Below are 25,960 nucleotides of genomic sequence, written 5' to 3'. Positions count from 1 at the left end.
GGGCTGTGGGATTCCCCTCTCAGCCCAAGGGTCCCCTCCATCTCACTGGCTTCCATTTGACCCAGTATAGTTCAAGAGAGGTGCTGTCATGGGGAACTAGAGTGGAAGTAAGGCAGTGGAATAGCCCAGGACCCATCTCCTACCTATCCCTCCATGGGCCCCAGAGGGGATGAAGAAGCTGAACCTGTGGGGGGTTGCTGGCTGATCCCAGACCCTGGGGGGCGGTGGTTTCTTGAGGGTTTATTTTATTCTCCTTTTGCCCCCAGTTTGGGTCTCCAAGAAAGACTGGAGGGGTAGCTGTAACAACTCTTGTGGAGGGACAGTGTGATGTCAAGAGGGGTAAAGACCCTCAGGCCCCTTAGCAAAGTGCTGGGCTCCCCAGATAATTGCGGAGGGGGCATAATCCAGAGGGTTTTTCACCGCGGAGACCCGGGGATATTTCGGGGGTGCAGAACCCTGAGGCGGGGGGCGTGGCTGGGGGAGAGAAGGGGGTGAGCGGCGGGAATCCCCCGGAACAGACGTGACCGGGAATGTCCCGGGCGGGGCTGCCCCGGTGCCCCCCGGTGCCCCGGCCCCTGCCCGCGGGGCGTGGCCGCGCCGGGGGCGGAGCCGGGGCCGGGCGGGGCGGGGCCGGCGCCGAGCGGGAGGCGGCGGCGGGGCCGCGGTGAGTGCGGGGGCCGGGCCGGGGGCGCCCGGGGGTCCCGTGGGGCCGGCGGGGCGCGGGGGCGCTCCGGGGAGTGGGGTGGCGGGGTGCTCCGGGGGGGCTGCCGGTGCTTGGGGTGTTGTGGGGCCGGGCCCCCCGGGGCGGGTTTGGGGGGGGTCCGGGGGCTGGGGCGGCGGCGGCGGCCCTGGAGCTCCGTGCGGTGCTCTGGGGACGTTTCGGGGCGCTTCGGGACGGTCCTGCGAATGCAGAGGCCAGGGGCTCAATGGGGTAGTTGAGGGGGTCGCGGGGCACTTTTGGGGTGCTTCAGGGGCGAGCTCTTGGGCGGTGCAGGCCTAGGCGCGCCGTGGGGGCACTTTGGGGGTGTTTTGGAGCACTTTGGGGGTGGTTTAGGAGCACTTTAGGGGCGGTGTGGTGCAGCAGAGGCCCAAGAGCGCCGTGAAGCATTTTAGGGGTGTCATGGGGAACTTTGGGACTGGTTTAGGGCAGCATGGGGGAGCTGTAGTGCAGTGGGGCCCACGGACACCGTGGGGCATTTCAGGGTGCTGTGGGGATGGGTGGAAGCCCCGTGGGTCAGACTTGGCGCTCTGGGGCTCAGTGGGGCAGCGGAAGGTGGGTGGGAGGGGGGCGCTGGGCGGGCAGGGGGGGCAGCAGCATCATTAGGGGAACCTCAGGATGCCGGGGGCCTGGAGAGGGACACAGCCGGGCATGGATGGTGCCCGTCCCGCATGTGCTGGCTATGTGGAGAGGGACAGGGGCTGACCCTCGTTCCCCCTGCTCGGGAGTGGCCCTGAGATGCAGTCGGGGCATGGGGGTCCGCGGGGGCCCAGAATCCCCACAGCAGCTCAGGATGGGGGTCTGGCCGAGCAGGGACCGAGTGTTCCCTTGCCATTTAGGGGTCGGAACGGTGGGATCCGGCAGCGCTGTGGAGCACAGCGGAGTGGCTGTGCTCCGGCCACCTCCGGAGTGCCTGGAGGTGACGCCACCCCAATTGGTGACTGGTTTTACTGGGTGGCTGGAGGTCGGGCTGGGCACTCCCTCCCTCCGCGGGCGGCGGTGGGACCCTCTCGGCAGGCCGGGGGGCTGGGGGGAGGGAGAAGACAAAGTCTGTTCCCACCTCCTGCCTGGCGGGGCCCCAGAAGTGGCCGTGTCCCCTCCAGGCTGTGCAGGGACCCACTGTCCCCAGGGCTGTCCGTCCCCATGACCTGCACATCCTGGCGGAGTTTTGCTGGGGTGGGGTTCTGTGCCTTGGCTGGCTGGGCTGGGGGACTATTAGATGTCCCTTTGGTGTTCCTCATCCCCGATTCCTGTTCCTCTGGCAGCAGCAGCAGGTCCCCAGTGGCGGGCTCTTGTCCTTACCACACTTCCCGGGGTTGACCGCAGCCCACCCTGAGCAGCGCACCCGCCGCCGGGCTCCCCTGCCACCCTCGGTGCCACGCTGGCACCACCTGCCTTGGCCCTGCCGGCTAAGGGACTTCGGGGGGAGGGGGCAGCGGGGAACACGAGGGACCCTGCTGCCGTTCAGCCCCCTGACCCCCTCCTCTTCCTCTTCCCCGCTTCAGGGGCGGCGGAGCCGTGTTCACGGTGCGGGGGCCCGAGAGGACCGGACGGATGGGCAGCAGCTGGCGAGGTGAGCGGATCTGTTGAGGGGGTCACCCACCTGCCCACCCGAGGCTGTCACGGGCTGTGAGGGCACGGTGCCTGGGGATGGCACGTGCCGGTGGGGGTGACGGTGGCGGGGGGGTTTGGCTCGCCGGCATCTCTGCCCTGCTCGCCCCTCCCCGGGCACTGGCAGGCGGATTGATTTCAGGTGACAGCTCGGCGGGCGAGACCGTGCGGGCAGCGCCCCCCCCGCGCCCGCGCCCTGTGCCAGCCGCAGCCATGTGCGAGATGCGATGAGGCAGCAGGGGATGGATCCGGCCCGTCGGCCGGCTCCCGTCACGCGGGCGTATGGCGTGGGCTGGGGCAGGGGGAGTCACAGCAGAGACCGGCAGAGCCCCCCCAGCTGGAGGGGCCGGGAACAAGCCTCCATGTGTTGGGGCTGGGAAACAGCCTGGTGCCCACCTGGCAGCTTCCCCCTTGGTGGCCCTCTCCAGGGAACCCTGTGCCCCACTGTGGATGGTTGGAAGTGGAAAGCAGGCTCTGTGGGGTCACTGCTGAGAGGTGGGGGCTGTGGGGCAGAAGAAGAGGTGGCTGACCCTGGTGTGTGGGGCTGTCCCCTGCCCTCCATGATGGCAGACAAGCGGTCAGGCTGCTTGTGAGCCAGCTCTCTGCAGGCCTCTCGGGATTCGCCTCCAGTCCTGGCACGCTTCCCGTGGCAGGGTCACGCCAGGGCACGGCATGAGGCAGGACTGCATCGCCACTGCCCTACTGTGTCACCAGCACCCCACAGCCTCTGGCAGCCCCAGGCTGCTCCACTGGGGTGCTGAGGCCAACTTGGGGGTTGCTAGTACCACTTCCCCCAACTAATCCTGGTTTTATTTTGGTTCATTTGGCATCTCCTGCCCTTGGGCCAACCTTCACTTTTAAGATTGGTGATGGTGTTTTGGTGGGGGCCTGGGGATGCCCCCATGCCCACCTGGGTGGGTGGCGGAGCACTGTTGTCAGTGTCCATGGCTCTGATGCCCTGTCTCCCTTGCCTGCAGGCTGCCCACGTGCCCCTGCCTGCCAGGGGCCCCCCTGCCATGGCCATCGTGCAGACACTGCCAGTGCCCCTCGAGGCCGTTGCTGAGGGGGCCACACAGCTCCGCGCCACTGCCCGCTCACCCCCTGCTGCCATGGGCAGCGTGGGCAGCCTCCTGCCCGTCCGGCCTCGCCACGACTGCGCAAGTGATGGGGACTCCTCCACTGCCTCTTTCTGCAAGCAGGAGGGGCTACTCCGAGCCACTCCTGAGGAGCCCCATGTGTCTGCGCCCGGTGTCACCCACTCTTATGCCAACGGGGGCTTCTGTGGCGACTGGCTTGATGCCTCCTCTCCTGCCAGCCCCTGTAGCGACTCAGATGATCTCCGTGATCACCAAGCACCAAGTGATCACCTTCGGGGGCCGCCCCCCAAGCTTGTACCTGTCTCTGGCAAGCTGGAAGAGGTGAGGGGGGCAGCAGCAGGGTGGGTGGGTATGTACTGCAGTCTTGACTTTCCACCCTGTGCCACACTGGGACTGTTGGCTCACATGTGTGAAATGGGGTCATATGGCCACAATTCTGGTGTCCCTGGGGAAGTGGCAATCCCTATGCTCTTAATGTCCCCTCCATCATGCCAAGGGTGTCTGGGGAGCTCACCTGGACACCCGTGGAAAGGCGATGAAGTGGGTGGTGACTGGCCTCTGTCTCCTTTGGGGTGTGAAGAGCTAGGGGCACCCATTGTAACGTTCCTAGGCAGCCCTTTTTGGGGCTAATGGGTCCTCCCCATCCCCTCACTCTTCCCTCTTTTCCTGGCAGAATGTGGAGAAGACCCTGATCCGCCCCATGGCCTTCAAGCCAGTGGTATCCAAGCTTCGGAATGCCCAGCCAGGCACACGTCTAGGGCTCTCAGAGAGCCAGGTGAGCCTCACCCACTTGCTGGGTGCTGAGAAGCCTGGCTCTCTGAGCTGCCGTGCCAGCACCCTCTCGGACTCGGGGCGCAACTCCCTCTCCAGCCTGCCCACTTACAGCACAGGCTGCAGCCAGCACCCAGAGATGGGTGCCCTGCCGACCACCCCCCATGGCCCTCTTGACCCTCCGGGGGGCTGCCGCCCCTCCAACTCAGACAGTGGGCGCTCGTCCTCCAGCAAGAGCACGGGCTCGCTGAGTGGCCGGGGCCGGCCCTCCTCGGAGAGTGGCTCCTGCGGGCGCTCTCCGCTGCCTTGTGAGGAGGCCATGCTGGTGCGGGAGCTGGAGGACAAGCTGCGAGAGAGGGAGGCTGAGCTGCGGCTCCTGCGTGACAGCCTGGATGAGAATGAGGTGGCCATCTGCCAGGTATGTCCCTGGTGTCCTAGTGTCTTGTGCCTGTCACCCTCCCTGGAGACAGGTGTTGACATAACCCTGGGCTGGGAGTAGGGACCCACTTTGAGCACCCATTACAGACCCTTGTGGAGGGATACATTTTCCTGTGGGTTGTGTATGTGGGTTTTTCCCACCAGTTGGGTAGTCCTATGTAGTCCATGAGGGAGTCTTGTATGGCCCATGGGACCAGTTGTACAGACTGGGGTGCCTTATCTTGGGATGCCCCTTTTTGAATGAACCTGGGACCTGCAGCTTCTTCCTGCTTGTGATGGAGCTGGAGGAGCCCTATAGGCTATGGGGGTGCTATCATGCAGAAGGTGGGGGGCCTATCATGCAGAAGGATAGGGGAGCACAAGGAGGTGTGTTCCACCACATTGCACACTTCCTGGACCATTCCTCCATTTTGGGGAGATGTACTGCCCCCTCCCTGTGATGCTGATTTTGGAGATGGCAGGTGAAGTGGGAGGGTGCTGTGCTGTCCTCCCAGCACCTGTGCATCCCCTGGCTCAGGTGTTTGAGGAGAAGCAGCGTCGGTGTGAGCAGGAGCTGGAGGGGCTGCGGCAGCGCTGTGCGGCCCAGGCGCGGCAGGCGGCCCACACAGCACATCGGGGGCAGCAGGTCCTGCAGCTCCAGGTGCTGCAGTTGCAGCAGGAGAAGAAGCAGCTGCAGGAGGACTTGACCCAGCTGCTGCAGGAGCATGAACTGCTGGAGCGTCGCTGTGCCTCCTTCCAGCGGGAGCGCACTGAGCTGGCACCGCGGCTGGAGGAGACCAAGTGGGAGGTGAGTCACCCAGTAGCACCAAGCAGGGGCGCAGGCTGTTGGCTGAGGTGTCCTGACCAGCGCCTGAACCCCATCATCCCCATAGGTGTGCCAGAAGTCAGGGGAGATCTCTCTGCTGAAGCAGCAGCTGAAAGAAGCACAGGCAGAGCTGGCGCAGCGGGGTGCCGAGCTGCTGGGGCTGCGCGCTCAGCTGCGGGAGGCACGGGCGCAGCTGCAGGCGGGCGAGCGGCGGGCGCAGGGGCTGCAGGAGGCCGCCCGCCTCAAGGCGCTGGAGCTGGAGGTCTGTGCCAATGAACTGCAGCGCCGTAAGAGCGAGGCTGACCTCTTCCGCGCCAAAGCTGGCCGGCTCGAGCAGGAGATGGTGGGGCTGCGGGAAGCTGCCCGCGGGCGATGCCCACCAGGCACTGGTGAAGGGTGCCCCCCACCTGGTGAAGGATGCCCCCCAGGCAGCGAGGAGCCCCGGGGCAGTTTGGGGCTGCGGCGGCAGCTGGAGCGGCTGCGGGCGGAGGTGGCCCTGGAGCGGCGGCGTGGGCAGGAGCAGCGGGAAGCCTTCGAGCAGGAACGCGGCACGTGGCAGGGTGAGAAGGAGCGCGTCATCCGCTACCAGAAGCAGCTGCAATACAGCTACATCCAGATGTACCGGCGCAACCGGCGGCTCGAGCAGCAGCTCCAGCACCTCCGGCTTCAGGGCGAGGACCCCCTGCCCGAGCCCTGTGACCCACCTGACCTGCCCTTTGAGGAGATAACAGCCACCGAGATCTGAGATGCTGCCTGCCCTCGCCCCATGCTTGGAGGGCTGAAGAGACCTCCAGCCCTTGTGATTCTGGGAGCTGTGGGGCTGTGGGGGGCCCCTGCTCTCCCCCAGCTCTGCAAACTGCAGCCACTGTGAAGGGGCAGGGGTGACCACAGGCACTGCCCCCTCCCCAGCGTTGAGGACTTGGGGCAAGGATGTATCGGTGCCCACAGTGAGAGGTGCCTGTGACATGTAGGGTCAGGTGGGTGCTGAGTTCTGGTCGTGGGGCCGCCCGGAACTGGTTTCTGCTGATCCTCTTAGCTCCTGGGGATTAGCAGCACTGGCTTCAGCCAGGGTCACCTTGGGCAGGGGGAGGGCTGACTTGTCTCCTCCCTCTCATCCCTGCTGGCACTGTCACCCAGTCACTTGGCGTGTGTCCTGTCTCTGCCCATGCCAGCCTCCCTCATGCCCCTTTGTGTGTTTGTCAGGGAATTAATTTCTGTGCCATTTTAAATAACTCTATTTTTATAGGACCTACCAAAACATATCATCCTCACCCAGCTCACACCTCACCAGTCCATGCCCCCTCACCCCTGCCACAGGGCAGTTGCCCTCAGTGCCTTTCCCATGCTCTTGCCCCCCAGCATCCCTCTGTCTCCCCCCGCAGAAAAGCCCATGCCTCTGTGATGCCCAGCCTGCCAGGGGAGAGGGGCGTGGTGCTCCCTGTGCTAGCTGGGGTTTTGAAACTCTGGCGACACCCCAGGGGATGGGCAGAGGTGAGGGGCCCCACTGGGCCCCCGGGGAAGTCAAACCAAAGGAAAAGTCTGGATGTGCCCAGCTGTGGCTTGGTCACCCCTGGGTTCAGGGGGGGATTTTTGTACTTTATTTCAGTCACGTCTCATTCCCAGAGCCTGGCTCATCAATGTACCACCCGGAAACGGCAATTAAAAACAAGCCCCTGGCTGTGTTTTTTTCAGTACTCTGTCTGCATGTCCAGAGTCAGGGTCAGGGACTACCTGTCCTTCCCCTGTGTTGCCAGTGCTGCCCTCCCTTGGGTCCTGCAGTGGGCAGCTGCTCCGTGCCCTTGGGGCAGGTCTGGCTGTCACCCTCTGGCTGCACTGAGACCAGCCACAGCTCAGTGCAGGAATGAGCCATCTGGCTCCTCTGGAACACAGCATGGCTCCTCGGACAGGGGCTGCAGCATCACTCCGGTGGTGGTCCAGGCACCCGCACCACCAGCTCCATGGGCTCCTTGGCTTTGTTGCGGTAGGCCTGGCGGATGATGTCCACAGCCCTCTGGTGCGTGACGTTCTGCAGGCTCTCCCCGTCCACCGACACCAGCTCCTGCCCAGCCTGCATCCCAGAAGGGAAGGCCGCAGGGTGAAGTGCAGCTGCTTTTGGACTGCCAGCAACCCAATGGCACCAGGGGATAGGAGTGTCTGGATATGTGCCCACCCTCTGGCATGTGCTGGGACCCCCGTACCTTGAGGATGCCACTGAGGAAGGCAGCTCCACCAGGGAAGATCTTCTCAATCTTCACCACTGGCTGTGCCCTTGACTCAATACCACCAGAGATGCTGATCCCTGCAAGGGAGCCATGAGACCCTCACACCTGGGTAGGCTGGGACCCCCACCCACTCTGAAGCATGGCACCACCTTTCCCTGGTGAGCTATTTTGCTAGGTCCTGCAGAGATAAGGAACTGGGGCAGGGTCAGCTCTTACCCCCCATTCTTATTTTGGAGGAATGTTCTGGGGTTTGCCCCTTGCCAAGGGGGTGCCATCCATCCCACTGATGCTGGTGCCAGAAGGGTCCTCACCCCACCCTTGGAGTCCCACCCATGTGCCACCCACCTAGTGAGTGCTTCAGCTTGGAGAGGGTGACAGTGAGCAGATGATACTCTTCCTCCTCCTCTTCCTCCCTGCCAGCATCTTCAGGGCCATTGGCTTCCCCAGCCTTTGCCTCACCCCCTGGCCCCCCAAAGAGAGGGGCAAGAGGAGGCCGTGCCCGCTGGGGCTTCCCCAGCACTTTGGTTTCTCTGCTGGGCGCTGTCCTGGGAGGTTCCTTGCGCCAGGTGGCCCGAGGACTGTGAGAGTGCCCATGGCCCTTGCCAGCGGGGGGCTCAGCCAGCAGCCAGTTGGGGGGCTGAGGGCCAAGGGTGGGCAGGGGCCGGCTGGAGGAGGCATAGGCATCCACTGGCACGTCAGGGAGTGGGGTGTAGGTGCGGGGGTGAGGCCGGCGGGGGCTGGGGGAGGCTCTTGGACGGGCTGGGCTCGCCTGCTGCTCCCCTGCTTCCTCCGGCTCTGGGGTCCCTGCTGGCTTCAGCAGGAATCCGCCCCGATAGTCTGCAATGAGAGGGGCTCAGGGATCTCCCTAGGGACCCACAGCCCTGCTCCCTTGGACCCCTGCCATGCAGGCCTCCCATGAGTACCCCACAGCCCTGACCACCTAGGGCCCCAGATCTTCCTCATCTAGAGACTCTTAGACACCCCAGTTGTCTGCAATCACTCTATGTCCTCCTCCCCAAGAATGCCAGCACCTAAGATCCACAGATTGTGCTGCTCCCAGTCTTCCCAACACCCAGGGATGCCAGATGCCTTCTTCCCTGGGAGCCCCTGCACTCAGGTATCCCATCTCCCTTTCTCCTCCCTCCAACTCCCTCCACCCTGTCCTCACTGTGCAGCCCGGTGTCCAGGCAGACCCTACAGGTGGCACTTACCAGGCACTGGTGTGATGAGGTGTCTCTTGGGGGGGACGTCATGGTGGGCTGGGCGGAGGGCAGGTGAACGCACTGCAGTCAGGGAGAACTCCCAGTCACCTCCTGAGCTGCACCCACCCTTGACCACTACCTGCTCCCAGTCCCTGGGGGGCTGGGATCTACCTGAGCGGCTCTTTAGGGCATCAAAGGCTTCCAGCTCCAGTGGCATTACCATGCTATCAAACCTGCCCAGGTCTGTGGGGGCCACCACACTCCTGCCAAGGCAAAAAGGGGGGACAGGTTGTAGACCCCATTTGTCAGGGGTGGAGCATGATCAGGGCTGAGGAGCATGTGTGAGGCTCCACTTAAATCACATGAGGATGGGCAATATTGGGGTTCCCAGATATTTCCTAGCAGCACTTGCCTCACGTCCCGTAGCAGCAGGACCTTCTCGGGCCGGTCCAGGATGGCCAGCAGTGGCCGCACCAAATCCTCCACGCTACCCTCGTGCAGGTACTGCGGGCACAGGAGGGGGATCAGTGGACTGCTGCCCCCTTACCCTTTCCCTGGTTTACGTCCCAGAGTTAAGCATGGGCACAGAGTGCTCACCATGCCCCTAGGATGCAGGAGTTTTCCAGGGACGAGCCCAGGGTGGCAGCGCCGCCCTGCCCGTGCCCTGCCTGCATCCTGCCTTCGGTGCGTACCCGGGAGCAGTGGCGGAGCACGGCCGTCACCTCATCGGGGCTGAGGAGACGTGCAGCAGTGTCCTGGATGTGCGGGAGCCGGGCCTCAGGGTCGCTGCCGTTGGGCTGCAGGGTGGCGATGCCCATGGGGCCCAGGATGCTGGCACGTCGGCTCTTCTCTGGGGAGGCACAAGGAGGGGTGGCCAGCGGGGCAAGGACTGCCCCAGCCTGCCCAGAGAGTTCCCCATCCCCCCTACCCCAGCAGCTCTCTCCACAGCAGAGCAGCACAGACACAAGCAGCGCAGGGCCAGGCGCATGCAGAGCCTGCCCCCTTCCCCCCAGGCACACGGGCACCCCTGTTACCCCGCCTCAGGCTCCGGATGACAAACTTCTGCACAGCGCCTACTGCAAGGGAGATGGAGAGCAGTGAGTGCCCAGGGCAGACAGCAGCATCACGACCCATTGTCGAAACTGCATGCTTGGGGAACCCTTCCCTCTGCTCCCTTCATGCCAGGGATGCCACAACAGGCCCATAGAAGGGGGAACAGTCCCAGGTCGAGTCCCTCTCTGCCCTGTCACCCATGCTGATACCTCTGTCCCCGTCAGAGCGCCCTGGGGATTTGGAGCGTGCCCGGCGATCAGAGCCAGGGGCCTCCTGGCTGGGGGGGGCCCAGCTCTGGCTGGTGGCACGGCCCCCCTTGAAAAAGAGGTTGACAAGGGTCTTGGAGCGGTGCAATCCTGGGGTAGCCCCACGTGCCCCTTGTCCCTCTGGCTTCTCCTTTTTCCGCTTCTCCTCTGTGGACAGAGAGAAGGGGCTGTTGGAGTGGAGAGGTGAGGGGTTGCCACCCCAAATCTTGTCTGGGGGCAAGGAACGTTAGGGGATTGGAGGCACTACTGGGAGACACTGACTGGAAAAGAGTTCCTCTGTGGGGTGCAGTGGATCACCAGGGGCCATGGGGCTGGGCTTTGGGGTGCCTGGCAAGGCCCAGGGACAGAGTTGGGGCTATAGGATACCCAGGACAGGTGGCCAAGGGACCATATGGACTATAGGGTGCCAGGGTAGGGACCTAGATGTTCGCTATAGGAAGCCCAGGAGTGGGGGCCAGGTATCCATGTGTGTCAGGGACTATAGGATGCTCGAGTGGGGGACAGGCCCCAGTGCCTACCAGCGACAGTGAGGTCACTCTGGGAGCGTGTAATGGGCTGCCGTGGCCGGCTCAGTGCCAGCAGAAGCGCCGTCTTGGGTGAGTGGGTGAAGGTGCGGCGTGGGTGGGTGCCGGGGGTCTCGCGGGTGCCCTGACCCCGGATGGCCGTGTCCCGCAGCAGCTCGGGGGGCCGCACTGTGCGCCGTGTCTCTGGCAGCCCCTCAGCGGCTGGCTCGGTCTGCATGGCCCGCTCAGCAAGTTCCCGCACCCAGCCCCGCCGTGGCCCGTCCTCCGTGGAGATGGCCACATCCACGGTACGGGCTGGGGGCACTGGGGCAGCTGCCCCCAGCCCATTCACTGCCCCAGGTGCTGGTCCTGACGAGTAGGAGGAGATGGAGGAGCTGGTTTCCGAGGTCTGAGCCAGCTGTTGCAGCTGCCCGTTGGTCACTGCAAAGGCACAGCAGGGACACACTGTGACACGCTGTGGCCCACCTAGAGATCCATGTCCCTCCCAAAGACAGCAGACATGTGGGGAACCCGCAGAGCCATGGGGACCTGTGGACTATTGGCCATTGCATAGGGATCATCACGTCCTCTCCAAGAAAGTGGACATGTAGGATGTTGTGGTATCACAGGGACCACAAGACTGCTGGCCATGGCAGGGGGCTCTTCATGCCTCCTCCAAGGATGGGGGACCACTGGGGCCTTGCAAGTCCATGAGGCCTGTGGGTATGCTAACAGCGGCACAGGGAGCTCCCGCCAAGACCTTAGGACCCAATGGTATGCCGATCTCCCTCCCTACAGTGGTCAGACATCACACACATGGGAATCCCAGCCCCACCGTGCCCCAGCCCAGCGTCCCTGCCAGAACCCGCACGGCACTGCCCTTACAGCGACTGAGCCAGCAGTACTCGGCCACCAACTCCTTGTAGGCAGGGAACCGGCCTGTCTCCTAGGCACAGGGGGAGAGGACAAGGGGGTCAGTGAGTGTTGGCTGCCCCAGCGAACTCGATCTGGTGCCAGCCATGAATAATGCATCCCCCCCTCCCACCCGCCTGAATGCAAACCAGCCAGCAGCTGCACCAGCCCCTGACACTGAGCTGAGCAGGGGCAATGCCAGTGAAGGGACATGCCAACCCCTGCCTCACTCGGGGGTCCATGGGGCAGAGCATGGGTACCTTGATTGTGAGCATGATGTGGGTCTGCCCCTTGAGCACCTCCACTGCCTTGCTATGGCTTATGTCTTCAAACTTGACTCCATTGGCTGCAAGGACTTGGTCTCCCACCCGAATGCCGTTTTGCTCCGCCAGCCCTCCGGGGTCCACTCTAGGGAGGTAGGGAGGCAGGATGGGGCCAAGCCCTTGCTGGAGTCCTGCTCCTGCCCCACACCTCCACTTGGCTGGCCCTGTGGCTCAGCACCCATGGTGGTAATGCCCACAGTCTTTTGAGAGTGAGAGTACTCAGCCAGAGAGAAGGGGCTGAGCCCCAGTATGGGCACAGCAGAGATTGGGGTGTCACAACCCCTTCATGCCCAGGGGAGCCGTACTTGGAGACGTAGATGCCGAGGCCGAACTCTCTGCCACCACGGATGTTGAAGCCTAGGCAGTAGTCATCAGAGGTGGTGTAGAGGTGGACGATGCGCCGCAGCCCGTCCTCAGAGCCACTCTCTGATGGTGTTGAGCCACTTTTCTCTACTACCAGGCGCCTGTTCACCACATCCACCCTGGAGCATGAGTACAGTATAAAGTAGTCTCAGGGCTTTGGCTCTTGTCCTCTGGCAGGATGGGACCATTGGTGGCACCCAGTGGAAGAGAGTGCTGGGGATGGGGGATGTTTTGGATGGGGCTTGTACCCACCCTACCTGCTCCAGACCTCCCTATCCCATTCTGGATCCCACCCTGGTCTCTCCCCACCTTTGCCAGAGACTTCTGATGCCATTCCACCCTAGGGGTCCCCCAGGGATCCTCCCTGTTGCCCAGAATCCCTCACCAACCTCCCCCAGCATGCCCTCCATGGGCATGGGAGATGCCCTGCTCACCACGCTGTCTTCTCCTTGGAGAACTTGATTCCTGGCACACGGCCCATCCGTCGGACCACCATGCGGAGGCGGTTGTTGCCAGTGAGGACCTTGACAGCACTGCTCATCGTGATGTTCTCCAGACTCACACTGTTCACCTCTGTGATCTTGTCCCCAACACACAGCCCGGCCTGCTCTGCAGGGGATACACAGCTCATGTGGGCACCTGACCTGGTACTGATGCCCTTGTTTGACATCCCCTCCCTCAATGTCTCCTCAGCCTGATCTGAACCCCTCGGGAACAGAGGCAAGGGTGCCTGACAGCTGCACTGAGTGCCTTGTCACCTTGCTGCAGCTTGGGGATGGAGCTCAGAGTCATTGTTACAGGGCTGTCTACTCCTGTGTCCTGCCCTTCACTTTGGGCTGCCTGCAAATCTCATGGCCAAAGGCAGCAGGGAGCAAATGGTGGCCTTCCACCATGAAGGGTGGCATTGTTGCTGTGATCCCATGTCACTGGGAGCTCCTTGAGAGGGTCTTGCTGGCATGTGCCTGGTGTCCCTCACCCTGACCCTCTTACCGGCAGTGCTCCCCTCTTCTACTTTGCTGACAAAGATGCCCAACCCATGCTCGGAGCCACCACGGACGCTGAAGCCCAGTTTGCCGTCCACGCTCTTCTCCACGGTGATGGCATTGATGACATCACTCTCATTGCTGCTGGCTGTGGGGATAGGGGAGCAGATGAGTCACACACACTACGTGTGTGCAATGGCAAGGGGTGTCACTCTCGCTGGGAACATCCCCAAACCCAGGACAGCCCTCTCTGCCCCTAGACCCAGGGAATTCAGCCACTGGGGCCTCCTGGCCATGGCGGGGGCAGGGGCCCGGGACACCCCACGCACCTTCAATGGGGGCATTGATGAGGATGACGCGGCCCATGGGGGAGGCGGCACGGCTGCTCCGGGTGGTCCCATTGAGCAGGCGGCTCTGCTTGCTGAGGAGGTAGCGGGGAGCCAGGCTGGCTTCGCTGCTGGAGCTCCGTGACCGGCTGCCTGTTGTCATCCCTGACAGCACTGCGTCCCAGTCCTGGGCCATGGTGGTGCTGGGCACGCCGGCGTCCTGGCGTCTGGCTCAGGGCTGGCTGTGTCCTCACAGGGCCAGGGCTGCCCGTCAGCCAGCGGCAGACATGGCATAGTCCAGAAGCACATGCCCGGGCTTGGGCACCGCTCTTTTTTAGCAGTGCAATGCTGGGGGCAGCTGGCCTGGGTACTCGCCGCTGGCAAGACAGGTCCCAGGTGCAGCAGCACAGCCTGGAGAGACAAGGAGCTCTGTGACTCCCTCTCCAGCCTGATCCCTTCCCGTCCTATACTGTCCCAAGGATCAAATCGTCACATAGCTCCTGAGTACTACTATGGGGTGTGGGCACAGGCTGCCCTGCCCTGGGGTAAGGATGCTGGGGTGAAAAGGAGCTCTCCCTCCCAGTGTAAAATTGGAACAAGGGATGCAAAGGGGCTTTACTTGACAGCACAAATCCGGAAGGGCTCCAAAGAAGGAACATGGGGACATCAGCTTTACGCTAGAGAGCAGGACCTGATCCCTCTGGCCATTTCCCATCCTCCCTAGAGCCCCTCTGAATTCCCAACGCCATGCGGCTGGAGATGGGTGCACCAGTCCCCAAGGCAGTTCCCGCGGGGATTTTCCAGGCGTGGGTGAAACGCCACCACAGTGCCCCCCCCCCACTTCATTCCCCGCTCGCCCCAGCCTGACCTCAATAAATAAGTGATGGCCCCGGCTCCGGGGACACGCCGGTATCCCCGCTGCTGCCAGCCCCCCACAGCGCCCACCCGTTACCCCCTGCCAGCATCGGACGCGGGTGCCCCCTCCCCGAAGGGGCGCAGGGGACCCCCTACCGCCGTCCCTCCCTTCCCCCGCCCCGTGCCCTCCTCACCTGTCCCCATGGTGCCACCTGCGAAAGAGACACCTGGCAGCAGCGCGGGGGGGAAGGCGAGGCCGGGGGGCAGCACCGCCTCCTGCCCCCCCGGCCGCGGGGATTGGCTTTCCCTGTGGGACCGGAGAGGCCATCGGGCGCGGGAGCTGTCAATCGAGAGCGGCCGGGGCCGGCCTTGCAGCTGGCGTGGGGGGGACAGTCCCGTGGGTGTCCCCCGAGAGGGGGCCCGGGGGCGCGACCCCCGGCTAGGCTGCGTGGGGTAAGGGATGTGGTGTCCCCCCTGACCTCGTCCCTTAGCGCAGAGCGTCCCGGGGGCACACAGGGGAAACTGAGGCACGCTCAGGGGAGGAGGGGTGTCGCATCCCCCGGCTTCGCTCACTCCGGTGATGCGAGCCGGTATCCCCCCGTGTCCTCCTTCCCGGGGGGCATCGCCTCCAGCCGGGGCCGGCCGTGACCCCCCGGCGGGGCCCTGCGCCGCCAGCGCGAACCCGACACCGCGGCGGTTTCAGGTGATGCGCGGCGGCCGCGGGGACTGCGGGGGGGCCGCGGGCGGGCGGCGGGGGCGGGGGCCGGCGCGGGGGGGGCGCCCCGACAACGCCGGGGTGAGGGGCTGGGGGGGCACGGCCGGCGTGGGGACACGCACCCACATGCACACACACCCCATGCACCCACACGTCCACGGCATGCGTGTCCGTGCCCTTGCGCGCACTCACAGACACCCACGGAGCGCCGCACACGCGTGGACGTGGCCCCGCTCACACACGAGTGTTCCGACACGCACCGCCCTACGCACGAGCCGGCGCCCACTCCCGCGGAGGCGCCGTCCCCGCGCGCCCCGGCGCAACGACCGCGACACGCGTGGGCGCCGACGCGGCGCGTGCGAGCGCGGCGCTACGGACACGCGTGCGCGCGTGGCGCGCGCATCGAGACCCCGGGGACACGCGCGCGGCTGACACGGGGACGCGCGGAAACGCGCACGTGAACACCCACGTGCAAACACGCGCGCACACGAGCACCCGAGCGAGCGGAAGCGCCGACGCGCGGTCACGGGCAGGCGCGTGCACGCCCACGGGCACGCCCGCACACGCGCGGGAGGGCCACGGGCGCCGCGTGTGGCTCGGCACGTACCGCTCCCCCCACCGCCGGCCCCGGTCACGCGTGGTCCCCGCCGCCCCCCGCGCGCCGCCCTCCCCGGCCCGTCCCGCCCCGCCCCGCCCGGCGCGGGGCCGCCCACCCGTGACGAAGCCTCACGTCAGCGCGCGCAGGGGCGGGAGTGGGGCGGTGGCGGCGGCGACGGCGGCGCGGGCACGGCGGGAGCTGTCGCGGGAGCCGTGAGTGCGGGGGGCGCCCGAATCCCTGTGCCGGGGGGGTCACGCGTGGCGGGAGGGATGCTCGGCGCGGAAAGGAAGGGAGCAGAGGCTCGCTTCTTGCGGGGCAGGGCGGGTGTGGAAATAGAGCCGTGCCGGGTGTGTCGGTGCCTTGCCGGGAGGGACATTCCTCCTTCCAGGGCCCTTCCTCACCCCGCTCTCTGGCGCTGGCAGCAGCTGTGGCCCCTAAGTGGTGGGTCCGTGTCTCCTCCTCTGTGACCGGGGTGCCCTGTGAGGGTGGGGGGTCCCTGACTTCTGGCGGCTGGTGTGGGCAAGGTCGGGGGTTTTTCTTTGGCGCATTGCAAGGTGCAGTCCCATTACAGGTCGCACTACCCACAAACTGCCTCGAGTGCTGGGCTCAGGAGCTGCTGCTGAGCTCCTTTACAAAGGAGCTGCTGTTCACCCCTTGTCCCCCCAGGCTGGGGGAGCACCAGAGGTGCTGCAGCAGGGATGTGGGGGGGACACACAGGCACCACATCCCACATAACCCTTTCATCCCCCGCCCTGCCAGAACATGCCACCATCCTTGCCTGCCACCATCAACATCCGGGAGCCCCGTTGGGACCAGAGCACCTTTCAGGGCCGGGCCAAGCACTTCTTCATGGTGACCGACCCCCGAAATCTGCTGCTCTCAGGGGCTACACTGGAGGAAGCCCGACGGGTGGTGGAGGACTACAGGTACCCACTGGGAGGGTGGATGTACCCTCAGCACTGCTCCCAGGCAGGAGCCATTCCCAGGAGTGGGACTAGAAGTGATGCTGGCACCCCTGGCCCAAGCTCCCAAAACTGCCTGGCTGGTCCCTAAGGCATCTCCCAGCTGACACAAACAGTGTAGGGGACCAGTTTGGCCATGTGTGCTGGCAGAGAGTCTTTCAACAGTGTTACCCTTACCTGGCAGGGCAGGCACTGTGCACCCTGGGCTGACAGAGGACCAGCTTTGGCGGGCAAAGTACATCTATGACTCGGCTTTCCACCCTGACACGGGCGAGAAGATGATCCTTGTGGGACGCATGTCCGCTCAGGTCCCCATGAACATGACCATCACTGGTTGCATGTTGACCTTCTACAGGTACCTGTCCTCTCCTCACCTCAGGACCACGAGGATGCCTGGAGGATCCTCCTGGCTCTGGGGTGAGGAGGGGACACGTGTCCCATACCCCACTCATACTCGTGCTCTAGGAGCATGGGTGACATCCCCCAGTGTCTCCAGCACCCTCCTCTCTCTGACAGGACCACGCCAGCCGTGCTGTTCTGGCAGTGGGTCAACCAGTCCTTTAATGCTATTGTCAACTACACCAACCGCAGCGGAGATGCACCCATCACCCCCAGGTAAGTATCTCTCTGACCAGGTCCTTGAGGCACCCCAAAACACCAGGGGTGCGCCTTGAATAGCAGGGAACTGTGAGATGGGACAGTGGAGACCTGGTGAAGGCAGAGATGGATGCCATTGGGGCTGTCAGGGTTAGTGGTAGAGCTGAGACTCTTGAAGGGCATGCTGTTCCTCCCTTTGGAAAGGCAACTGGGATGGGGAGAGCCTGGCTTACTGGTGTCACTTCCTGCTCTTTCAGCCAGTTGGGGACAGCCTATGTGAGTGCAACCACGGGGGCAGTAGTCACAGCACTGGGACTCAAATCCCTCACCAAGGTAAGCTGATCCTTGGCCATTGCCACTGGGGGATGTGGACCCTCCCCATGGAATCTACCTCAGCTCTGAGCTGAGCCGGGGATTCACCTGGAGTGGAGGAGAAAATGAAGAAAAGGGGTTTGCTGAGGTTGCCCAAACAAGGCAACTGCTCTCCCCAGTGGTGGCTGTGGAGATGGCCTGTCCCTCCAGCCTGGCTCTGGATATATCTTCTGGTTTCTTTCACCCCTCAGACTCTATCCAGGCCTGGCAGGGGACCTGGGTTTCCCCAGACCCTTTGGTCTGTACGGCTTTTACCAGCTGAGAGTTGCAGGGGAGAAGTGAACGCTTTTCCCCCAGTGGGGCTGGGACACCCCAAGGTCTTGCAGGAAGATCAAGGCAGGCCTGGGGACAGCCAGCTCTGCCCTCAGACCCTCTATGTGGTGTTCTGCTTTTCCCCCCAGCACTTGCCAACCCTCATTGGCCGGTATGTGCCTTTTGCGGCTGTGGCAGCTGCCAACTGCATCAACATCCCGCTGATGAGGCAGAGGTGAGCCCCTGAGGTGGGACAGCCTTGCCTCGGGGTTTGTAGGCACTGGTTGGGAATGCAGGGACTTCCTTGCTGATCCTCAGCGTGGGGGGTTGGCTTGGAGGTACAAGCACCTGGTTGCAACCTAGGGGGTTATTGGTCCCTGTATTGAGGACTGCTGCCAAATGTGAATGTGGGTCCAGCTGAGACTCCCTCTGATTTATTGTGTAGTTGATGGGGTACAGAAGATGTCAGCCTCTCTTGGAGACATGTCCCTGTCCTGTGTCCTGATCCCCTCACCATTGTACCCTGTGGCCCCCTGACCCCCTCTGTCCCTGCAGAGAGCTCAAGCTGGGGATCCCTGTCACAGATGAGAATGGGAACCGCCTGGGGGAATCCACAGCAGCAGCCCAGAAGGCCATTTTCCAGGTGGTGGTGTCCCGCATTGGCATGGCAGCGCCAGCCATGGGTGAGTGTCCCTTCCTCCACCTGTGCTGGGAGATTGCAGCTGATCCCTGGCAGTGTGGGATGAGGTCCCACTGCTGGCAGGGTACTGTGAGCACTGGGAGCTCATCTCCTTTCTCCCTGCCTCAGCCATTCCACCAGTGATCATGAACATGCTGGAGAAGAGAGCTTTCCTGAAGGTACCAGTGAACCTGGGACGGGCAGGTGGGCGTAGGGACACCCGCCAAGCTTGGCACATTGTTGGCACGCCTCAGGGCTGGCACCTTGTTGGGGAATAGACACCTTCCTGCCCTGTCCACCGCACTGACACATCCTCTCCCTGTCCCTGGCAGCGGTACCCGTACCTGAATGCTCCCCTGCAGGTCAGCCTGGTGGGACTCTGGTAAGTCCTCCTCCAGCAATGGGCATCGCTGCCCTGGGCATACCAAGCCCAACTGTATGGAAAAGTACTGCTGGGAACTCTGCTTGGCAGTGGGGGGAGAGAACTGCCCCGAAGTTTCCTGGGGGGATGCCAGAGCTTGGCCAGGCTAGTTGTACCCCAGGCAGATGGGATGGGATATGAGGTTCTGGGGCCAGGAGTTGTTTTGCTTCATCTTGGCGTCTCTTAAGCCTGCCATGGGCTCCTACTCAGCATTGCTGTTCCCCCACATAATTGTGGGACAGACTTTGCCCCTCCTCAGGAGCCAAATGCAGAGTCTGCAGCTTGGAGAGGGCATCTCTGTAGCCCTTTCCTGGCTGAACACCTGGCTGCCTCATTGCTGCTCTGGGATCAGGCCATGGTGGGTGTGGGTGATTTATGCAGCCCAGCTTCACCTTTCCATGTCTTTCCTTTGCAGTTTGGTGTTCGCCACCCCGTTGTGCTGTGCACTCTTCCCACAGAAAAGGTACAGTTAGGGACTTCGCCTGCACGTGTGGCTCCTGTGTGGGATGGGGGTGCTCTCTGACTCCCAAGAGATTCTTTTGCTTCTTTGAGCAGTCAGGGGCTTAAACCTGTGCACACACATCTCTGTGCACAGGCAGCAGACCCAAGGGTCTCTGCTGGGCCACTGGGACAGCATCCCCATGGGGTGCAGCAGATAGTTTCCAAGCTGAGGCCACTGGTGGGTATACCCCTCCATCCTCTGTATCCATGTTTCCTCTACAGCTCAATGCCTGTGAGCAGCCTGGAGCCTGAAGTCCAAGATCAGATCCGGAAGAAAGATCCATGGCTGGAGACGGTCTACTTCAACAAAGGGCTCTGAGCAGGGTCCTGGGGTGGCTGAGATGTGCCCCCTGGAGCTGTCAGGCCAGCGCATTGCTGAGCTTCACCCTTTGGATCCCCTTGGGGCTGCCGCCGCTTTCCCTTGGCCGTTGCGTGTCCATAGGTCCCAGGTGCTCAGCCCTGCTTCCCAGGGTGCCTGCAGCCACGCAGCACCACAGCAAACCCTGTCCCTGTGCCCACCTCAGCCCTGCTCTGGGGACCTCCTGGCTGGTACCCTGGTGCACTACTCCTCTCTGTGTGTGCCTGTAGCTCTGTGCAGTGCGCAGGGAAGTGCAGGCAGCAACACCAGAGACTTTGTGAGCTGTGGTGGAGGGAAAAATAAAAGTGAGATGAGGAAGAAAATGGTGCTCCCCAGCTTTAGGAGGCAGCAGAGAATCAGCAATTGAAGGTAGAGTACCTCTGCAAGCACCCTCCGGTGCCCAGTGGTTCAGCAGCTGGTACCTGGGGATGGCAGAGCAGCTTTTGGAGAGGAAAACTCCCCGTACCCAAAATATCTGGGGGTGAGTGATCAATTGCATGTAATGGCTTGAACTCAGAGTGGGGGGTCTCTCCCAGCCCAGGCCTGTACTCTGCTCCCAGCTCACCTTCTGCTCTCCTCCAGGCTGCTCTGGGGATTTAATCTGGCTTTCTGCTGCTGCCATCCCCAGAGCAAATGGCACATTTTAATCCCAGTAGAGTCTTGGTTTTTATTCTCATTTTAATGCCATCTGCGTCCAGGGCTGGGCTTCCCCTGAGGGCTTACTGTACCCCCTCTTGGAGTGCTTGCTTTCAGGTGGACCTTCTCAAATAGCTTTAAGTGCACTGTGGTTTCCCCTAGATATTTTTGATATACGTATAATGTACCTATATATACCAAACAATAAAGACAGATTGTTTATACAAAACCAACAGCAAAGAGAAGTGTGCTGCTCGCTAATTTGTATATGGTGGAAAGGGAGACTGCTGTTGGGGTGAGGATGGGAGCAGGAGAGAGGGGCAGGCTGGCTTTTGGGATGCCTCTGCACGCCATGAGGCTGGGTTCTGCTCCCTGCTTTCCAGCCCGCTGCCTTTGCAGCAGCTCTGGCTGGCCTGGCATGTGTTTAAGCTTATCCAGCTGTCAGGAGGGCTTTTTTTAGTACAGTCGGCTTTGGACCTTGCTGCTGCACAGAGAGTGTTGCTAAGCTGCTGCCCTGGATGCTGCTGGTTTGGAGAGGCCAGAGCATCACCCTGGCTCTGCCCACATTCACACCCCCTCTTGCAGCCTGCTCACAGAACAATCCCAGCCCTGCTCCTGTGCCTTCCCTGCAGGACTATTTTTATCCCACTTTCTATGTACAGCTATCGAAGAACACATTGGAGAGCACATCACTGCTGTTACAGGACCCTGGCAAGCCTGCAGGCAGCAGCTGCCTCCCCCTCAAGCTTTCTGTCGGAGCGATGGATGTCCAGCCAGGGAGAGCAGGGTGGAGGCAAGTGTGCTCTGCAGTGCCCCGTGCTGAAGGACGGAGGAGCAAGACCACTGCAAAGGCCAAGATGGGCATATACAGCAGTGAAAGATAAGGGCCAGGCAGCCCAAAGCCACCCTGTGCCACAGCTTCCACAGCTGGCAGGGGCTGGCAGAGGCCAGGCTCGAGCTGCTTCCCTCAAGGGGCAGCCAGGAGAACACCTGCACCCAGCACCTGCCCAGGGCGGGGAAGTGAGTGGATTGGGACAGGCACATCAGGGATCTGTCCCCCTCCTTCTTCTGGCCCTGGAATATTGCAAATATCTCCCCTGAGCCAGCCATTGGCAGCTTATAAATAATGCAGCCCCTTGCCGTGCAATAAGGGCTTGTCAGTAGCTATTCTGCTCTCATAAATTAAAGATGAAAAGGTACAAGGCTCTTGCCAGAAAAATGAAGACAAATTTTTAATAGCTTGCCAAGACACAGGGAGATAGAGCGCTCAGGAAAAATGAATTACATTTTTATTATGTGTTTTATTGTGGTATAATTGAACGGGATTATCTAAGAATACAATATATTTCCAGAGCAGTGTAAAGAAAACAAAAATAATGATGACACCTGCCTCCTCCCACACACATCACCCGGTTTTGCAGGGACACCCTCCTTGTGTGTGACTGGGAGCTGGCCCGGAGCTGCTGGAGGCCACAAGAGGCAGAGATGGAAATGGGAGGTACATGGGACCAGAGACACAGATGCTTGGGGTGGCTGGGTCTGGCTGCATGGGTCTGGCAGGGCTGAGTCTGGGCTCACCCCAAGAGCCCCCCAAGAACTGTGAGTCTGGGATACAGGGCACTATGGTGTGGCAATACTTTGGCCACACAGAGCCACTGAATGTCTTTTGTCTGTCACCTGCTTTCATTCCATCCCTGAGAGCCCCTTTGGTCTGTCCCACACCTGCACAAGCTGGCACCACTAGGCAGAGCCATGAAAAACTCAGTACTGGAGTGTTGCAGGTCTGGGGTGCTCAGCCAGTGTGTTCTCTTCTGAAGCCAGCAGTGGTGCAGATTCAGACACTTCACTGCACTAGGGGAACCTGTCCTCGTGGATTCCCCTGACTGGGGAAGAGAAAATTCCCTTGGCCAGTGACTTTTGGGGTTGACAAGCCCAAAAGGGACACTGCTGCCTCTGCAGGGGAGCTCAGAATGCAGCAGTGGATGCAGGGAGCAAGGATGCTCAGTCCCTTCCCGAGCTGACTCATCACAGAGGTCAAGGGCCAGTCCCAGAAAGAGAGCAGCTCGATGTCCCCAGGGCTTCTGGAGGTGCTGGGCGGCGCTGGGCTGGGGACATCGATTGGTCCCTGGCATTTTTAATGAGCTGCCCGACCACATGCTTTAACCTTGCCCATAATGAGGGCGAGCAGCAGCAATCCCTACCGCCTCAGCCGGCTCCCCCAGCCTTAATGAGCTAATCAATACTTGTTCTCAGCTTAATTTCCAGCTAATTGCTCTTTAATGACGCCTGGAAATGGGCAGCCTCTTGCAGGGGGGAGCGGGCAGGCTCCCCCTCCCCAGTGCCCGTCCCCAGTGGCAGCGGGTGCCGGGGTGCTGGCAGCGGGTCACCTTCCCTGGCTGCGTCCCAGCCCTGCTGGTGCTTGTGGAGGCTGGGGACAGGGTGGGTGGCAAAGGCGACAGCGGGCGCGGTGCTGCCGAGCTGGCAGCACCCTATGAAGCACCCAGCCCGTCTTGGGGGGGCCATGCAGCCCGGAGCACCAGGCTGAACAGAGGAGCCCACCATCACAGCAGGATGTGCCCAAGCCCCTCAGGACATTACACTGCGGTGAGGGCTCCCAGGCTCGGCTGATAGAGGGGCTTTTAGCGCGCAGGAAGATAAGGGTGGTGTGCCTGAGGTGTCCATACATTACTCCAGGTTCTGCAGCCCCCAGGTACGGGGTCAGTGTCACCGCAAGGGGCCGGGGACGAGGCCAGCAGTGCCCTGGAGGTGGCAGCAGAGACCCCGCGGCCGGGGCAGCCCCGGGGCCGGGCCGGGCCCCGCTTGCCGCGGGCTCGGGGCGTGGGCGGAGCGGGCGGGTCACCCTTCTCACCCGGCACCGCAGTGTCACATTTGGCACGATCGCGCCAGTGCGGGGACATCCCGGGAATGCAGCCCCCGCCGTCTTCTCTGTTCCTGCCCCCGGGTTATTAGACTTGCGCTTGGATGGGGCTGGTGGAATCCTTGGCTCAGGATTCCTGCTGGGGTGGAGCTGAGCCGCGGCTCTTACCGGGGCCCCGGGCAGTCTGGACACCGGGGTGTCCCTTACCGTTCGGCCATCGCGCCTCGGGGCCGGGTGACCCTGCACACAGCTGCAATCACTTCCCCAAGAATTTGCTGACGGGTTGGTTCTTCAGAGGAATTTGGTCTGGAAAAGCCTGGAGAAACCTGAGCCTGGCTGCTTCCTAGAGCAGGTCTGGCCTGGCACGCAGATGGGGGTGACCTGCCTGCTGCCCATGTCTTGTCCCCACAGTGGAGCCCTGGAATGTGACTGGGGCTCCTCAAGAACCACTCAGCCTTGGCGTGGGCTGACCAGAACCAGGCTGCTTCAGACTGTCAGACAGCAGGAAACAGAGAGTGAAATGAGAGAGATTTGGTTTATTACCAGAAGGAGACACCCATGCCCTAGTCAATGTGCCAGCAGCATTCTGTCCCAGGATCTCTGGTGGCACGTGCTTCTGCTGTGACATAACCCACATTCTCAACCCCACCAGCCCAGCCCCAATGCTGCTCGCCAGCCCTGCCTGACATAATGTATGTTGAGTCACTTGGCCTAGGACTTTTTTTCCAGAGTGGATTTTTCCCTTGGCTTCGTCTGCCATAAACCCCAGATTGCTATGGGGTGTCTGGATTAGCCCAAAGCAGCAGGGGGGTCAGTAGGGCCAGGAGCAGTGTGGTACCCCTGACTAGATGTGATGCATTTCATTCTGATGGCAAAGCTTTGGAAGGATGCCAAGGATGTGGGCCTGCCAGGAGCACCCACGGGCTCCTGGCTTCCATGGGACCATCACAAGATGAGAAAACAGTGATGGGGAGCAACCCACCAGGAAGGGAGGAGGAAACTGGTGCTTTAGGCTCAGCCTTCAAAGCCCAGTTCCTGGAGCTTCACTGGGTTCAGGAAAAGTGAGGAAAAAGGAGAGATAACTAGCCAGCACTGGTAGGGAGCCAGGAATGCAATTTACCCAAGTGCCAGGCCATGCTGTGATCACCCTTTTCCCTGCAAAGCTGTCAAGCAATGTAAGCCACAAACCCCATTTGCAACCACGGCTGTGTTGATTGACTTCAGGTGTGATTGAGCAAAACTCCTTGTTAAGCACAGGTTAGATTTTCCACCCCTCATTCATAGCTGCTACTGTCTATTAACACATTCAATAGTCTCATTAAGCAGGAGGTTTAATTAACTGCCACATTTGAGCTCTGTCTTGTTGAGCTGAGCTAAGCTGCCCTTGGCTTTCTGAGGCTGGGTTGTATTTCTCTACAACTGGAGCTGCTCCTGCTCGGACCTGTGTTTGGATTTCACCTTTAGCCAGGGATTCTCCCCAGTTAGTGGCTGATGCTGTCGTGATGCTCAGGTGAATTCAGCCACACAGAGGCCATGATAATCCCATGAAGATAAGACACAGCAAACGTTTGGGCCATGGTATATGAGAGAAGGAACTACGTGTGGGAAAGGACAGCAGCAATGGGGCCTGTTCCCATGGGGCAAGAGACACAAATAACCTGATGGTCTGTTTTCAGGCATGCCTGGGATTTAAGTGCTGGCTCTGCTTCTGTGCTGGCCAGGAGCTTTGAGAGCAGGAGGTGGCAATCGGTGCCAGGCTTGCCTCGCTGCTTCGCCCCCTGTGTGGAGCAGAGGCAAGTGAGAGTGTGCAGGAATGCCTGAATATGCAGGCAGTCCATCCTAAAGCAGGAAGGGTTGTATGGCAGGGATAACCCAGGAGGCTCAGCACTATAGTCTATCTCCTCTCTGCTCAGGCTCTGACCCAGCTCTGGGGCTGCATGTAGGAAAACCTCAGCCTTTCCTGACTTTTTCCCTGCTTCCAAAACAGCTGCAGCCACAGCTGCTCAGCAGCTCGTGGATGCTGGACCTGAAAACTTGTGACATGTGGGGACCAAACTCAATAGGCTGAACAAGGGGAGCCAGGGAGGAAGGCAGCCCTGAGCCAAGGGGCTGGGGGCCACAGAGGGGGAGTGGGACATGAGGCTGAAGGCAGAGCTGGCAGGAAACCCCACTCTGCAGCAGGGGGCTGGGGAGGGGAGTTTGGCTGGCAGAGACAGATTTAAGGGGGCTGAAGCCTGCCGCATTTTCCGTTCGTTAGACATGGCTGGACTCACAATGTGACTGAGCAAAAACCCTGGAACCCAGAACAAATTTGCAGGAGGGTGTTGGAAAGCAAAAGCAAATTTTTGCAGCATGGTGAAGGAAACCAGATCCTTAGAAGGGTCCTGATTTGCTTGAGCTTCATGGAGGAACTAAGTCCCACAGAATCCTAGCCTGGAGAGGAGCGGGCTGTGTGATCCCACCCTGGCATGGCATCCGGAGCAGGATGCAAGTGCACGGTGTGTGTTTGTGCTGCAAAGGCATGCTGGCTCCCCCACTCCTCA

At 61.7% G+C, this 25,960-nt stretch overlaps 3 protein-coding genes across 3 annotated transcripts; 2 read left to right on the top strand and 1 right to left on the bottom strand.

Moving 5' to 3' along the window:
* Positions 1-1,369: 1,369 nt before the first annotated feature.
* Positions 1,370-7,134, top strand: LZTS2 (leucine zipper tumor suppressor 2). Its single transcript, XM_021536358.3, is given in 7 exon segments — positions 1,370-1,414; positions 1,416-1,662; positions 2,224-2,291; positions 3,307-3,747; positions 4,100-4,615; positions 5,153-5,422; positions 5,508-7,134. Coding segments are annotated over 7 exon segments (2,265 nt in total). The 3' UTR covers positions 6,186-7,134.
* On the bottom strand, positions 6,997-15,146 carry PDZD7 (PDZ domain containing 7). Its single transcript, XM_021536357.2, has 17 exons — positions 14,643-15,146; positions 13,597-14,004; positions 13,275-13,415; positions 12,719-12,893; positions 12,227-12,403; positions 11,859-12,006; positions 11,572-11,632; positions 10,702-11,127; positions 10,127-10,330; positions 9,899-9,937; positions 9,557-9,714; positions 9,277-9,368; positions 9,036-9,127; positions 8,874-8,945; positions 8,008-8,499; positions 7,639-7,739; positions 6,997-7,508 (listed from the first exon to the last, which is right to left on the bottom strand). Exons 2-17 carry the CDS (start codon positions 13,787-13,789, stop codon positions 7,359-7,361), a joined length of 2,721 nt encoding a protein of 906 aa, XP_021392032.2. The 5' UTR covers positions 13,790-14,004; positions 14,643-15,146; the 3' UTR covers positions 6,997-7,358.
* A 752-nt stretch (positions 15,147-15,898) lies between these two features.
* SFXN3 (sideroflexin 3) lies at positions 15,899-20,779 on the top strand. The gene is made up of 11 exons (XM_021536359.2): positions 15,899-15,973; positions 16,521-16,687; positions 16,908-17,078; positions 17,240-17,338; positions 17,578-17,653; positions 18,094-18,179; positions 18,500-18,627; positions 18,753-18,802; positions 18,956-19,005; positions 19,460-19,507; positions 19,768-20,779. Exons 2-11 carry the CDS (start codon positions 16,524-16,526, stop codon positions 19,862-19,864), a joined length of 969 nt encoding a protein of 322 aa, XP_021392034.1. The 5' UTR covers positions 15,899-15,973; positions 16,521-16,523; the 3' UTR covers positions 19,865-20,779.
* The last annotated feature ends 5,181 nt before the right edge of the window (positions 20,780-25,960 follow it).

Source organism: Lonchura striata, chromosome 7 (genome assembly GCF_046129695.1).
Source record: "Lonchura striata isolate bLonStr1 chromosome 7, bLonStr1.mat, whole genome shotgun sequence".
Taxonomy (NCBI): domain Eukaryota; kingdom Metazoa; phylum Chordata; class Aves; order Passeriformes; family Estrildidae; genus Lonchura; species Lonchura striata.
This window is presented reverse-complemented; position numbering and strand designations above follow the sequence as displayed.